This window comes from Agelaius tricolor, unplaced genomic scaffold, assembly GCF_023055355.1.
Source record: "Agelaius tricolor isolate 1412-34295 unplaced genomic scaffold, bAgeTri1.0.p SCAF_17, whole genome shotgun sequence".
Lineage (NCBI taxonomy): Eukaryota > Metazoa > Chordata > Aves > Passeriformes > Icteridae > Agelaius > Agelaius tricolor.
In genome coordinates, this window is record NW_027269277.1 from 889,301 (window position 1) to 904,707 (window position 15,407).

Here is a 15,407-nt window from a genome sequence, read left to right on the forward strand (position 1 = left end):
TATACTCTTGACTCTTAGGCCTCACAGTAAGAGTTTAATTTACACTTGCAGTTACTATGACTGAATGTGGAATTGAATTTGTTTTGATGTGCAAATAAATGCTGTGTGCTTAATTCACTCTCCAGAAGTGCAAGTATTTCTGTAGTTTCATTAATAAATCCCAATTCCTACTACACCAGCCAATTTAAGCAACTAGGGCACTGTGAAATGGGTTGTGCCATGGTGTAATTAATTGTCCTGGACACTGCCAGCACGTCCCTGGCTGTTCAGCTCCACCACGGCGAGTCCAGGCCAAGGGCCACGTCACAGAGGAACCACAGGCACCACAGTGCTGGTGCTGCAGCTACCTCCTTACCTGTCCTCTACAGCAGTAGCCCCAATCAGGTGCATGTCGGCCTCTGTGTCATCAAAAACCTTGGCCATCTTCTCCTCCCTGTCCTGCAGAGCCATCTTGGCCTCATTGAGCTGCCTGTCAATTTTGTCATACTCCTTTTCAGTCAGCTCCTTGAAGGCCACGCAGAGCGTTCGGTAGCCATCCTGGCAGGGGGAGGGAAAGAAAACAAAGTGGGCAAATGCCCTGAACCCAGATTTTTTACAGCTCCTCACTTTGTGGTTGGTGCTTTTGTCTGCCATCAGTGCTTCTGGCAGTACTCTCCCTGAGGGCACGGATAATTTGTTGGCTTGTGTCAAAAGAGCAATTTTCTGTGTTTGTACAGAGTAATAATTGTGGTTCTGCTTCTTATGTGCAGAAAGAAACCAAGAGAAGGAGCAGGGCTGGGAGTGTGCAGCCAGCAGGGAGAGCAGCACTGGGTGCCACCACACTGGGACCAGGCTGCTGATGTTATTTCTATTTTTAACTTGCCTGGGAGATGCTTGGACAACTGTGATGGAGACCATATAAGTATATCAAATAAAGGTGGAAGCCAACCAAACAGAAAAGGAAAGCCTGACATCAAAACAATGTGAAATGACACTCACGTTTTCAACACTTCACTGCAAAGCAAGGTCACATCCCTATGTTTGGAATAAGGCCTTCCTGACCCCAGAAGCCAGCCAAATTCCACCCGTGTGCTCACCATGGCATTGCGGTCCACATGGACTTTTGTTTGCTGGATTTCTTCTTGCTGCACCCTCGGAAAAATAGAGGAGTCTGCCCCTTTGCAGAAGAGAAGCAACTTTCCTAAAAGCAAATTATAAATAATTTATAGCACTCACAAGCTGCAGAAGGAGTTAACAATGCCAATAGCAAGCAAATGATGCAGAGGGAGGAAATCTGGGAGGACTAAAGAGGGAACTGCCAGAAACCCAACTGCCTACCAAAAATGGCCTTGGACCAGCGTGTGAAACTCCTCTGGCTGAGTCTCTGCGTGTCCCTACCTGCCTCTGAGCAAGTTTTCTGCAACAGGCTGGACAATGTATCTGTAAGCCTTAGCAAGCTTTCCAGGGAGGGTAAGAGCAGCATCCCAAACCTTGCAGGACTGACACTTGAGAAGGATGGTGACCTCTGAATTGTTGTCTGTTATTCCCATGAAACCCCATCCCACCCAGGGGACATTCTCACATGTCTTCCCTGTGCTTGTTCCAGCCTGCAACAAGGCAGGCAGGCAGGGAGCACTCCTTGGGTCACTGTTCTCATCCCCTCATCTGCTGCTGGTCCCTAACAGCTACCATGAAGGAAAATTAACTGTACAGCAGCCAGTCCCAGGACAGAATTTAGCTGGCCCAGCCTAGAACACCGAAGAGCTCAGGCTGTGTGGGTGGCAGGAAGGAGGAGGATGTGCTCCACAGCTGTGCACACAGGGTCAGAGCCCACGGGAGCTCCCTGCCTGTACCTGTGCTGCTTCTCACAATGACACTCATGCGGCGCCGGACAGGGTCGAAGTTCAACACGTGCAGCAGTTGGTACCTTTAGAGAAAGGGGAAAGGCTTTGACTCAGTGAAGGAAAAATAGAAAAATAACTACTTGAGACAGAAAATCACTAACAATGAGCTGCAGAAATCAATACACCCTACAAGTGGCATCAGCCACCTGGGAATGAGTTTTACAGCTACTGCACAAGAAAACGGAGGGAAAAGCCCAAACTGCAGTAGTGCTGTGGTGCTCTGAGCATGGGACTGAGGGTGTGGGTACCCACCAGCCACTAAGCCCCCAGGCTGGGCAGGGGCTCAGCAGGGAATGGGGCACCACATGCCACAAGCAGCTACACTGAGTCTCACAGTTAAATAAGAAGTTTCTTCATGAGGGGAGAAGTGAAACTCGCTTGTGAAGGCAAGTTTTCAGGGAGTGCTGGGATTGGGTGAGTGGCTCACAGATGTCCACCAAGCTGTGAGCACAGGGTAAAATCTAACTATTTTCAGAGGGGAAGAAAAGGTTACAGGGAATGGAGCCAGGTCACAAGTTTAGGCTCAGTGTCCTGCTGTGAGCCCCAGCCACGGCCCATAAGGTCAGCAGCCACCTCATGAATCCCAGGAGCCACCTGCACAAGCTGGTGCAGATGAAGGATTCATACAAAGGACTGCAGGCTCTTGAGGGACCTGAATTTAGACATCAGAAAACCACATGTGGATTTTTACAAGTGGCTCTTTTAGCCCATGCCTTGATGTGCTGTGCTTTGTAAATGGGACAGGAGTCTTGGGGCAGGTCAGCACGGCCTGGCTGCCCCCAAGGAACAGCTTTGGTCAGCCTGGCAAGGTCAAGCTCCATCAGCTGGCTGGGAGTGGTGCAGAAGAGCAGCCCTGTTCCTCAGCAGCACTTACATCTCAGTTTCATTCTTTTGGTTTCGTATTTTCATGAAATTGTTTTCAAGTCCTAGAAAAGTGAAACCATACCTGTCAATAAACAAAAGGACAGAAGAGCATTGAAAACACCCATTGGCACATATCATACACAACAATGTTCTCATTCCACCCCCTGCACTGCAGAGGAGAGCCCGAGCTAAGGAGCAGGGCTGGATGTTTGTCTGCTCCATGCAGAGCCTGCTATGATGTCCTGGCACTGCTCCCATCCCCTGGAGAGCCTGGGCACTGGAGCACGCAGACACACAGAGCTCTGGACATGGTCCACTGCCTCTCTGGCAGCTTTACAAGCCACAGCAAGTGCACACAGCTGCAACAGCCTCCAGCTAAACCTAGGGGCTGGCAAGAGCACACAGTCACTGAATGGTTTGGGCTGGAGACCACCTAGTGCCAAACCCCTGCCAGGGGCAGGGACACCTTTCTCTAGAGCAGGCTGCTCCAAGCCCCACCCAGCCTGCCCTCGAGCATCTCTGGCAGGGCTCAAATGTGGGGTTGACAGAAGTAATCACCCTACACTGCATGGCAAGGAAAAAGCTTCACTGCAATGTGCACATGGTAACTGGTCTCTGTTTCTAGGGATTAAAGCACAAGGCCAGGTGGGCTCCAGCAGAGAAACCTCTGCCACAGCTGGGCACTGCAGCAGCCTGGGACTGCTCTCAGTGCATGCAAACCATGGGCTCCCAGGGAGCTGCTCAGGGAAGATCCTTTACAGAGCATCCCTTTAACACAGAGCTCATTTAAACCCACTGCAGCTCAGGCTCAGCAATGCTATCACAACATGCTTCCCAGAGAGACTGTGGAAAGGGATCTGTCACCTCCAGATCACCCTCACCTCCCTCCTTCCCACCAGAGAGAGCGAATTAAAGAGCCAACATCTTCACATTCTTACTTTTCTGCGCCTTTCACCAGAGCGATTTCATCTGGGGAGGAGGAGATGTAGGTGTATTTGCGTTCTGGGTGTGCCACCAGCCCATCCACCTGGTCTGCCTCCTTGATCTGAACCGTGTGGCACAGGCACAGGGCTCTCAGGAACAGCTCCTCACGGCTCTGGGCAGGGCAGAGGGAGGGAGGGCTCATTACCAGCTGAACACCCAGCCAGGAGCTGCCACAAACCCCCACAGCCATCAGCACACACATCTCTTACCTTCTCAGCCTTGCCATAGTACTTGAGGGGCCCATCAGGCTGGGAGAAGCCATCCACCTCTGCCATGCAGTCCTTGTACTTGTGCCCATCGATGCAGCACTCGATGAACTCCATGCTGTTCTCAGTCAGGGTGCCTGTCTTGTCTGTGAACACGTACTCCACCTGCAACACCAGGCAGCTGCCTCAGGGCTGGCAAGGAGCCCCCAGGAACACAGCCTGGGGCACCTCAGGGTACCTGTGCCCCTGTGCAGGGCCCCTGGCTATCCCAACCCGACTGCAAACACACACAGGTGCCCCACTGCACCCCTCTGTAGCTCTGCTACTCTGCTCCTTTGTTTTTCAGCCTGTTGCACAGGTGGCAGGAGGAAGCTTCTGAAGACTTAAAATCTGTCTCCAGGCCCTTCACTTTCTCCTCATTCACTTTCTTGGGTCCTTTGCTATAGCCCTAGTGCTTGCAGAACTGCTGCTGCAGGTCTGCTGCCTCCTTTGGGGATTTTCATCTTGGAGCTGTACTTCAATTAGCTAATTGCTACTCCAGGTGTATTTTTATTCTTGTTTTTAAGGCAAAATCAAAAGCAGGAGGCACTCAGGTGCCCTGCACTCATCTCTCCTGCTGCAGAGCAGAAAGGGAAGCCTGAGCAGTCCGGGTGCCCCAGCTGCACGTGCTCTGCACGCCCAGGGAGACGACTGGGCAGACATTTTCACTAATCCTCAAAGAGACAGAGGGCTTTTAATTTTTAATTGAAGCAGCGAAAGCAAAGCACCCTGACACGCAGAGCGCTGCGCCTGATCTTCCCCAAAATGGAAACAATTGGCGTGACCCAGTTCCTGCTCTTTCATGCACTATTTATAACCTTATCTGGCTGGCAGAGCCAGTGGAATCACATCAAATGGAAAGTGCCACCACAGCCCTGGGGAAGCTCTGGCCCCAGGGGACTGCCAGGGGTTGCCACAGCAAGGGCTCCTCGCAGGGAGGGCACCCTGAGCCACATCCCCATCCCGACAGATGCAAACGCAGCACGCTCTGACCTGCCCCAGCTCCTCATTCAGGTCCGAGGTGTTCACCAACGCTCCCTCCTGGATTTCTTCATCGTACATCTCCTTGTCCCAGGAGATGAAGAAGGAGCCCAAGAACTTCTGCATCTCCACTGTAACGTACATGGAGACAGGGATAATGAAATTGAAGAGGACCATGAACGACAGGAAGTCCGTGAACATCCGCAGGACCTGCACGGGAAAGAGGAGAAGATGCAGCCTGTGGCTGTCAGGGCACAAGGGCAGTTTGCAGCAACACCTCAGGGGTTCTAGACAGCTTCTCAGAAAAGGTTAAATAGGGGAAAATAACATGAAGATGAATACAGCTGAGATGCAGGGCTAAATCCCATTTCCTTTGGCACTGAAAACCCCACTGTCTTCTGCAGATCTACCAGGAACAGGACCAAAACCATGTTTCATAAGCATTTTCCTCTCAAGAACACACTGCTACAGGCTCATCCTGACCCAAGGTAACCAGAAAAAAGGAGCAGGTGGCTTGAGAGCAGTCAGGCTGTGGCAGGGGTACAAGTGTGCAGTGACATCCCTGTACATAACCCATCAACTCAATAACCCATCCAGTGAAGATCTCTGCACACTTACACTCACTCTTTCAGGCTTGACTGCCCACGTCTGGGCAGGTTTAACAAACTGGTTGACATGGCCTCAATTTAAGTTTACCTACTCAAAGCTGAAAGATATCTCGAGTTCAGATAAGGACCCAGGTTACATCAGCTGCATTTCTGCATTATACAGTATTTATCTATGCTCTGCCCCTGTTCCAAACAAATACCACTGTGCACAAGCACGAGAGAGGCACCAAAGAAGCACAAACAGCAGGAGAGACCAAAGGAAACAACAGCACTTAGTGTGAGCAAACAGGACTCCCAGGGCTGGCAGCAGGCACGATCAGATTAAACTAAACAGGCAGAGCAAGTAAAGCTGGAGGAGGTGCTGAAATACAAATCCACTTACCTTGAACGTGTCTCTCTCTTTTTTAGTCTTTTCGTTGTACCAAGGCTCATCATTAAATGGATTACTCTGCCAGACATATTTCAGAGTGGTGCACACAGTGGCCTTGCCCAATAAGATGCATAAATACACTATCAAGAAAGCGTTGATGGATCTGAAAAACACGTTTCTTTTTTAAATTCTTGCAGCTATTTTTATAGAGAAAAACATGTAAATAGGCAAGAACAAGACTTCCTTACTTTTAAGAAGGGAATTACAGAACAAGTGCTTTTGACACAGCTGATATTCAGGGTCAGGTTCATATATTTAAACATTTCTTAATTTTGTTTTTAAATAAAAAAAGTTACTAAATGATGCTGCTTCTTGCAAGATATGCTTTATCAAATACCCAGATTTTTCTATGCAATCAGAGAGCATCTGAAACAAAAGGCAGCAGATTAGGGGATTACTTCTGCACAAGCCATCCATTAAAAACCAACCCAAACCCAACAGGTTTTACCGATTCTTTCCTGAACATAAATACTCACTTCTCTACTGCAGAGCGTTTCTGAGATTTCCCTTGGTAGTTGAGAGCCATTTTTGTTTCCATGCCAGTGTAGACTGCAACTCCTGCAGGAACCAGAGCAGGGCTCGTAAGGGACCGGGCCTGGAGGGAGGCAGCGGGCACTGGGCCAGCAGGGGCACCAGTGCTTACACCAAAGCCCAGCTGGAGCAGGAGGCATCACCCAGGGACTGCTCAGCTCCAGAAACCTCTGAGGCTGCCCAGGAATGCCACTGCTGCACCCCAGAGCACCAGCAGGAGCCCCTGGATCACACAGAGCCAGCAGCCTCCACATTCCACCATCCACGTCTGAGACTGCGCTCCCAGAGAGGATCTGGGCACAGCTCCCTGCCCTGCGTGTCCCAGGCAAAAGGAAAAGCTTGCTCTGGTGAATTAACACACCTGGGCAGCCCTGCAGATGGAACCAGTGCCTCCCAATTTCACCTGGCCACTCTGCAACCAGCTTGCATGAAAACTGCAGCTGTACAGCCCAGGTAGGCAGGCTGCAGAGATGTTCCCTCTCCAGATTCAGTAGTGAACAAATACATTTGTCATTACTTATCAGAACTATTTAAATAAACAAACAAAAATAACTTCACCATAAATCTTCTTGGTATTTTTGAGGGTAGCACCTTTCAACAACAGGTTTTCAGGACCCAAAGACCTAAACAGAAAAGAAATTATAACATTACATCCCTCAAAGAACATCCAAACTACTTGATAAATTAGAATTAGAAATAGAATAGAAAGATAAACAAAGTTTCCTTACGTCTGATTACATGATTTGTTAAACTGGGGCCTTGCCTGAGTTTGTCTCTTTATGTAATTACATTTCCATTTCATCTTACAAATACAGTCCCTGATGCAAGATTCCACTCTTATTGGGGGATTTTCAGTAAGGCTTTTGAGGAATAACTGCAAAATGTTCAGATTCAGTACGTTCCAGTACTTATACAAAAATGCAATGTTAAAATCATCAGAAGCCTGTCCATTCCAGCCCAGTCAGTCAATGCTGGCAGCCCCATTTGTGTTTTTATTTCTCTTTGAAACCCCCAGTTTTCTGCTCCCAGGGTATGAACAGCCCCAGCAGAGCAAAAACCCCCCCAACGTGCTCTGGTGATAGTCAGCTGTTTTGGATGGTTTATGGACATCACCTATGTTATGGACATGGATGGTTTATGTTCATTTTTTCCACTGAACATTCTGATTGATGTTTGAGTTCTTGCTTACCTTCTAATGACAGTATTTTGCCATTGCCTGATAAATTTGTGCCCCATCAGCAGGGCAGGACATTACCAGGTGGTCCTGCACTGCTTCCCCAAAAGGGGCTCAAACAAACCACAGGATGGCAGAAGGGAGGCCTCCTTTTAGAATGAAATCTTTGGAATGGTTAAAGAAAAAAAATTCCCAAATGATGGCAGGACAAGCTCAGATCTTGTAAATTCTCTGTAGATGCCCAACCCCTCTGAGGAGGGCCAACAGGCAGCTGCAGGACCAACCTGGCTACAGGCTCTTGGTTACTTCCATAGATGATAATTCTTCCAACAAATCTGTGATAAAAATATGAGAAACTTGTATTACAAGCACATTATAGACACTACAAAGGAAATGGAAGCAAATCCAGAAACAAGAGGATTTGAGAGTTTAATGTTCCAGAGGGGTGGCTGTGCTCAGGACAGGGAGAAGCCACAGTCCCCACGCTCAGGGTGCTTACCCAGCCCAGCACATCCCCATAAGGGCTCTAGCCACACAGGCCACTTACTCCTGCAAGTCATTCAGCCCAATGCACCTTACTGGGGAGGGAAATGGCCTAAAAATGGTACAGGGACCATTCCTGGTGCTGAGCTGACAAAAACAAACCAGCTCATTGTGCCACACAAACAGCTGCACAGGGGAGGCTCTTCTGCAAAGACACTGCTGAGCTTTGAAGACTTTGCCATGCTCATGCAGAGGAGGCCCAGCAGCTTATCAGTGCCTTGAGCCACCTTTTGGGCTCTGGCACACAGAAGATGCACTGTGCTTTGCTGAGCTGCAGATCCCCGAGTGACAGCGCTGAGGGGCCTGCAGGGCATGAGCCCAGGCAGGGGAGGGGGCAGGAGGGCCAGACTCACTTGTAGAGGTCGGGCTGGGGCTGCTCACACTCGATGGTGGCCGTGAGGGTGTCGATGGCTTCATCAGTGCAGAGCACGGTGGTGTCCCGCACGGCGTAGTGAGTCTGCCACAGGAGACAGGCAGGGTCACCACAGGCCCCAGCAGCAATCCCACCCCCCCAGTTTTACACCCCGTCACTCAAATGCCACTGTGCACAAGCCTGTCAGCACCAGCAGCTCCCCAGAGCCCTCAGCACGCTCCCACAAAGCGGCTGAAGCATCTCAGAGAGAGAGCAAAGTCACTAATGCTAAGGGAAACCACAGCAGCAAGCAGCTGCTGGCTGTCTCAGCAAGGCATCCACCAAAAGCAGAGCATCCTTGGCTTTTCCCCGGGGACCTGCCCTGGCTGGGGCGGAGGGGAGGCTGCAGGTGGGGCTGTGAAGGAGGGGCTGACCACCTGCCCTGGCTCCTGACGGTAACCACACAGCAGCTCCAGCAGCAGGGAGCAGGCAGAGCACTGGCAGACTCCCAGCTATTTTTAGCAGCTGCTGCTGCAAAGGTTCATCTCTCATAATTAACTGAAAAGCCCACAAAGGATCTGCTCGCTGCCTTTCAGGCTCTATTTATAGGAGCTGCTCAGAGCTCCAAGTCACGGCGGGCTCACGGCAGGCTGCCTCAATCCATCTTCATAAACAAATTCATTAAAGCGCTTCCTCCGCTCCTGACGTGTGCATCCCCTCCCTGTGCATCCCCGGAGTTACACACACTGCAGCCATGGCATGAGCCATCCCCTCCTCCGTGTGCTCTGCTGACCTGCCTGCCTCTTCAGCACACATGGACACATCACAGCTTTTGTCCAAGCTGCTCCTGCAGTGCCCAAAGCCAGCCCTTGTGGGGGGTTTGCAATGCTCCCATCAGCAGAGACACTGTGCAATTACTGAGTGATACTTCAAAGCCACCTCCAAATCAATTCCAGGATCTTTATATCCTTTAGTGCATTTAGAAAACACATGTTCTGTTAGCTAACGTATGGCCAAAGATCTGTGCTTCAAAGACAGAGCCCTGAAAAAATCTCTTTTACATTTTTACTCCAGTTTCCCTCACTCAGACACCTTTCCCACACCCCAACCTGACATGCTCCAAATAGCAGAAAAATCCCCACCAGGAAGGCAGCAGATACCCCTGCAGATGAGGTTTGGTGATTACCCAAACGTGCTTCCCTCACTCCCCTTTCACAGCAAACCCTGGTTCCTAATGTTAGATCTATTTCCCCAAACAGAGCTGGCTTTTCTATTCCCTCTCCCCCTTCAAACTCATCTTCACCTCCTCATGAAACAGGAGACAGCTCCCAGTCACCTACAGGAATCCACAAACCAAGAAAAAACCACCACAGTGCTTGATATAGAAACTCAGCATCACATCTCCAGGCTCACAAGTTGGTAAGAGCCAAGACTCTGCAAAAGTAGCGTGAACTCACACATATAATACACCTGACAAACAAGCAATAGCCTTTTAACAGGGTTAGCTATTTTTAGCCTCAAGCCACTTCAAAGCTCCAACTCCTTCTCACTGGCAGAACCAGCACTGTGCCACCAGCTCCCACTCGGGTGATCCAGCACCAGCTAACAGCCACAAACCCCAGAACAGCACATCAGATCCACAGTGGCATTCCCACTGACTTCAGAGTGTGCTGGAATGAATCATGTCATGTTAAAGTATCTTCCAGTCCTACTGCTGGCTGCAGCTGCTAGTATCTGTATATTTATCATATACTTATTATATCGTTGTAATATTATTATAGTCTGCATTATACTTATACAAATATTTATCAAACTCAAGAGAAACCAAACATTCGTGTCTTCTGACGTATGTAAGTTCTTTGTTGTTGCTTCTTTCCCTAGTTTAGAGACGGGGAGATAGAAAGAAAATAAACTGGAGACACTCATCCTGAGCAAGACAATATTAAGTTTCACTGCTTGCTCCACGGAAAGGGAGGGAAAATCCCAGAAGTGATGCTTTTCTCATGCTGGTGAAAAATTCCCCAAATGAATCTGGACATGCTGCCTCAAAGAAGACCCTAATGTCACTGGAAATGCCTGGGTAAGTACCAGCAGTGTTGGCAGGGCCTGGGAAGGGGCTGGAGAGCTGCAGGCAGTGCTCCCCTGACACAGCAGAGCCCCCAGTGTGGCTGGAGCAAGGAGCACTGACACACTGCCTGTGGTGGGCAGCAGGGCTGGACTGGGAAATGGCAGGCCAGCCTGGCCAAGGGAGGGCAGAAATGGCCCCTGGAGACAAAGAGAGCACAAACACTCCCCAGGGCTGAGCTGAGCACAAACCATGCCCCAGGGCTCACTGCTGAGGCATGGAGGCAGACAAGAGCAGGAGCTGTTCAAGAGCCAAGCAGCCACAGGGATGGGCTCCATCCAGTCCAGCACAGCCCCAGCCCCCCAAGCAGGGCCATGCCCAGGTACCCAGCAGCAGCTGCCCCTCCCAGCCCTCACCTTGAAGTTGGACTCGCCGTCAAGGCTGGCTGTGGTGACGTAGCAGGTGCCATCAGTGCTGCTGGAGGCCAGAAATATCAAGTCACAGGGGAAGGTCTCATCTGCTTTCACTTCTACTATGTCTCCAACCTAGGAGAAAGGAAGCACTCCCATGAAAAGCCCTCTCAGTTGTTTTTAGGTGAGTATGATTCAGCTTCTCTCAAGGCCTAAGAGGCAAGCTGGGGTCCAGGAGGTGCACAGATCCCTGACCATCACTCCAGAGCCTGATGGGTGACCCAGCCCTGCACTGACTCAGAGCACCCACAGGGCACAGGCAGTGTTTATTCCTCTGCTAAATCCTGATGGGGCAAGAGCCTGTACTTGCCTGGAGAGCGGTGTGATAAATTAACATCAAAGCTAAGTGTACTTTCCTGGTGTCCTTGGGAGAGTAGGAAATAGAAGAGGACTGCCTGTCCTGGACAAGTGCAAAATGCTGACAGATGTGTCACCTGTCAGCCCCAGTACAGCTTTTGTGAGACAGCTTTTCAAAAGAAATCAAAGGCAGCTTCACTCCTTAACTGGGAACAGCTCTGGAGCATCTCAGCTGAAAGTGAGCAAGCTGGGGCAGCTCTGACCCAGGACAGCCTCCTCCCCTGCCCCTGTGCCCTCAGCACACAGCTCTGTGCTCCCAGCAGCCCCAGTGAGAGCCACATGCAGGTTCTCAGGTAACAGTTACCTTGATTTTTTCACTCTCTTTCCGCACTTGCTTTGCATTTTCCACAACAAAGACGTTGCTTTTGTTCACCTCGTTGTCAGCTCTGTGCCTCAGCCAGTCCTCGTACCCCTAAGGCACAGACACAGGCAACACAAGCTCATAACAAAGCGAGTAAACTAATGAAAAAGGAGGAGTGAGGATCACAGGGACACATGGAAACAATGAATAAGGCAACCGTCCTCAGACCTCCTTCATGCCTGACAAAACATCAACCAGAGTTGCTCAGACTGAATCAATTCATTTAAAAAACCTCCATATGCATATTTGACAGATTCAGAACAGATTAAAATAACACAAAAATAATCTACATGCGGGGCATGCAACAAGCAGCTCAACTACTGTAACACATTTCTATTATTCTCAGCTGTGGTAAGAACAGACTGATAAATGAATAATACACTCAGCAGCCTGCAACTCTTTCCTATGGTAACGCAGGATGAGGCTCTTCCTCTTCAGTCTTTACTGGAGGAACGAGCATTGAGATCTGAAGCAGAGAGATTTTATTCCAGCTCTCCCTTTCCAGCCCCCATAGATGAAACTTCTTTCTTTTATTATTCACTCAGGAAATTTTAAATGTCACGTGTGCCAGTGATGGGAGGCAAAAGGTCTTTGAGCACTGCAATGAGATGAGGAGTACACGTTTCCAGGACTAGTGAGTGGCTGAGCAGAACCTGTCCTTCCCACCCACCAACACGGGAGCAGAGCGTGGGCTGTGTTTGGAGCACGTCTCTGCAAGGACTCGGGGAGTGTTTCCAAGAAGAGGAAAAACATTCATGTAACACCAGACCTACAGCAGAAAGCTTCACTGACCCCCATGGCCTGCTTCCAACAGCACAGGGCTGCTTTCCATTGCCAGAACAGCAGACACCAAGCCCACAACCAAAGCGCAGCCTCTCTTGAAAAGCACCAGCGCCCGACTCACCCTCTAAAGGGGGCACCAGACCTACCAGCGCACGCTGGTGGCTTCTGAGCATATTTAAACACACGTTTCTGTGCCTGTCTCAAAGAGCATCTCCCCACAGTGACAGCTGTACCTGTTTGATAGCTGTGACAGTGATGACAAAGAAGAGCGGGAGGCCACTGGTCACCGGGCTGGTTGGGGTGTCCACTATCACCTGCAGGAGGAAAATGGATTGCTGAGCCCTGGGTTTCAAAACCAAACCTTTGGCTATGGGGGAAAAGGGTGCTCATCCCACTGAGGGCAGGTCAGAGCCTAGCAGAGGAGAAAGGGAAGGAAGAGCAGTACCAGTCATCTTGAACCACTGACACTGGGAGGCTAAAAATAACACCCATCAGCCCAAATTACCTATGAAATATACTGCAGAACAGAACATGAATATTTAAGTAAAGCAGAAACCCAGGCTCTGTCTTTAAGCTCTCCAAGCTGGAGCTCAGAGCACGCTGTAGGCACCATGGCTGCAGAGGGCCCTGGGGCAGAGCTGGGTCCTACTGAGCTCACTCAAACCAGCACCAAGGAAACACCAAACCCTTGATCAGCACTGAAACCTCCGGGCTGTGGGGAACTGCTGTTCCTTCTGACTGGATCAGGACGTGGCCCAAAGGGTAGGAATGGCAGGGCAGGCTCCTAAGGGGCAGCAGGGAGCACTCCCACCTTCCCATACACCACAACCTGGTCATTCCCTGCTGCTCCTGCAGAGACTGGGAGCACCAGTGGCTCTGATGAAAGGGACAGGGAGGCTCAGCAGAAAGGCTTTGTGTCCCCACAAAGGGACTTTGTCTCTTGTTTGTGCTTCCCCAGCACGCTCACATAACAGCAGCATTTGGGTATTTACTGTTTCAGGCTGCCTGCAAAAAGCTGTGCTAAGGACAGGACTCCTCTTATCAGCTGACTATGAAATGCTGTGCACTGCAATATTACCCTGCCCCACTGAACCCAGAGAGAAAAGCCAGAAGATTCTGAAGTGGAAGAGAGACACCACAAGAAGCAGCCAGATAAATGGCAGATGAGTTAAGCAGCAGCAGGGTAAACCAAGATAAACACCAAAACTATTTCCAGATACACAAAGCCCTGGCTCACTCAAATGGGTGTAAAGTGTTCCCAAGCAGAAAGTCTGGTGGAAGCTGCCCTGTGGAGGAACAGCTGTGAGTGAGGACAGTGCCAAGTGTCACACAGACACTGCACACAGCAGTGATGGCCACTCACCAGGGCAGTGCCACAGAGCTTAGGCCAGTTAGCCAAAAGTTATCTTGTAAAACTGGACAGGTCTTGGGAATCCAAGAAGGAATTTGGCTTTCTGCTGAGAAGGGCATAGTGGAGGACCTCCTGCTGCCCAGCAGGAGAGTTTCCTGCTCTGGACAAGTTATAGTAGTATGTATTTGTATTAAAAAAGCACTATTTCTGTCCACACAGATAGAGGATTACAGATATAGGAACACAATATCAGATTAAGTGCCTGGAATAGCTCATATATGCATCTGGAGTTTGGACTCCCTGCAGAAACTCCATGGCTGGACACCACTCTTCCCCTTTGTGGCTGGTGAAAAGCTGAGGGACACACCAGCAACAAGGCAGGAGAAAGGCAGACTCCCCTGAAACTATTTTGGACTGGTTTAGGACTTCAACAGCTTAATTTGAATCCACTTAAAAGTGACAAAATCCTCTTGTTACTTAATAGTTTCTTCTTAGGGGGTTCCTTAGGATGCTAAGGACCACACTCCAAGTTATCTCCACTTTCCTCCTCAAAGGGACTCTCTGCAGGTTCCTAAAGAAGCTTATTGCCACCAGCCTGGTCTGCCTACAAACACATGGGGCTGTGCTCACTCCAGGCCAGCCCCTTCTGCCAGGAGATTCCCTGCAGGTTCCTGTGAGAGCTGCAGCAGATGAACCAAAGAGCTTTGTACTGTTTGTGTGCAGTGTGCTTTATGTTGAATGCACCCACTTTGTCTTACAAAGAGCTGGACCTGCAGCCCCAGAGAAACAGAAGGTTTGATAAAACATTTCACAACAGTAAGGCAGATGCCTCAGGTAATTCCTTGAGCACTGTGACACTCCCCTCACTCCCCATGCAGCACTCAGGGGGGACAGCCCCAGTAACTTACAGCCATTTAAACAGAAGCATAGACATTCAGGACATAGGTGGCATTTTCCAAGGTATAACCCTTGGTGCTGCAAATGAACAGAGTGGCCCTGAGTGCCTTTTTGAGGCAGGTGCTGCCTCAGCATGACAAGCACGTGGGGCAGGGGCTGCTCTGTACAGCAGCCAGGAGCAGGGCTGGGCTCTGCTCAGGTGGGTTTGTTTGTTCTCTAATCCACCACGAGCACTGCTTCCTGATTTTAGAGGTGCCCACAGAACAAAGGCAAGGAGGAGCAGCCAGGCTCTTCTCTCACCTGCACAGACCTGTGCCTAAAATGGGCAAGCAGCGAGACAAGCCCAGTTTGTAGCTATAATCAGGAATATTCCACGTTCTCCACGGCCAGAGGGTCAATAGATAAAATGTAATAGCACGTCACTAAGTGGCCAGCTACACAAAAAGGACATCCTGACTCCAGGGTATCGCTTCAGTTCAAGGCAAATTACAAATTGGGTCTGACAAAATGGAGCAACGCCAGCGAAAT

At 50.0% G+C, this 15,407-nt stretch overlaps 1 protein-coding gene across 10 annotated transcripts in view; it reads right to left on the reverse strand.

Annotated features, from left to right (window-relative positions):
- ATP11C (ATPase phospholipid transporting 11C) overlaps nucleotides 1-15,407 on the reverse strand; it is a 55,292-nt gene that overhangs the window by 18,471 nt on the left and 21,414 nt on the right. For all 10 annotated transcript variants that reach the window (XR_011681518.1, XM_071442138.1, XM_071442145.1 and 7 more), the window contains exons 4-18: nucleotides 12,865-12,945; nucleotides 11,792-11,899; nucleotides 11,077-11,205; nucleotides 8,597-8,700; nucleotides 7,985-8,035; nucleotides 7,085-7,149; nucleotides 6,472-6,553; nucleotides 5,948-6,098; nucleotides 4,970-5,167; nucleotides 3,941-4,102; nucleotides 3,686-3,843; nucleotides 2,758-2,829; nucleotides 1,833-1,906; nucleotides 1,077-1,180; nucleotides 356-537 (exon numbers count right to left, since the gene is read on the reverse strand). Coding sequence is in view for 9 of the 10 variants with exons in the window: in XM_071442138.1 (XP_071298239.1) it covers nucleotides 356-537; nucleotides 1,077-1,180; nucleotides 1,833-1,906; nucleotides 2,758-2,829; nucleotides 3,686-3,843; nucleotides 3,941-4,102; nucleotides 4,970-5,167; nucleotides 5,948-6,098; nucleotides 6,472-6,553; nucleotides 7,085-7,149; nucleotides 7,985-8,035; nucleotides 8,597-8,700; nucleotides 11,077-11,205; nucleotides 11,792-11,899; nucleotides 12,865-12,945 (1,721 nt within the window). In the remaining variant the exon portion in view is untranslated. The remainder of the gene's footprint in view (nucleotides 1-355; nucleotides 538-1,076; nucleotides 1,181-1,832; nucleotides 1,907-2,757; nucleotides 2,830-3,685; nucleotides 3,844-3,940; nucleotides 4,103-4,969; nucleotides 5,168-5,947; nucleotides 6,099-6,471; nucleotides 6,554-7,084; nucleotides 7,150-7,984; nucleotides 8,036-8,596; nucleotides 8,701-11,076; nucleotides 11,206-11,791; nucleotides 11,900-12,864; nucleotides 12,946-15,407) is intronic.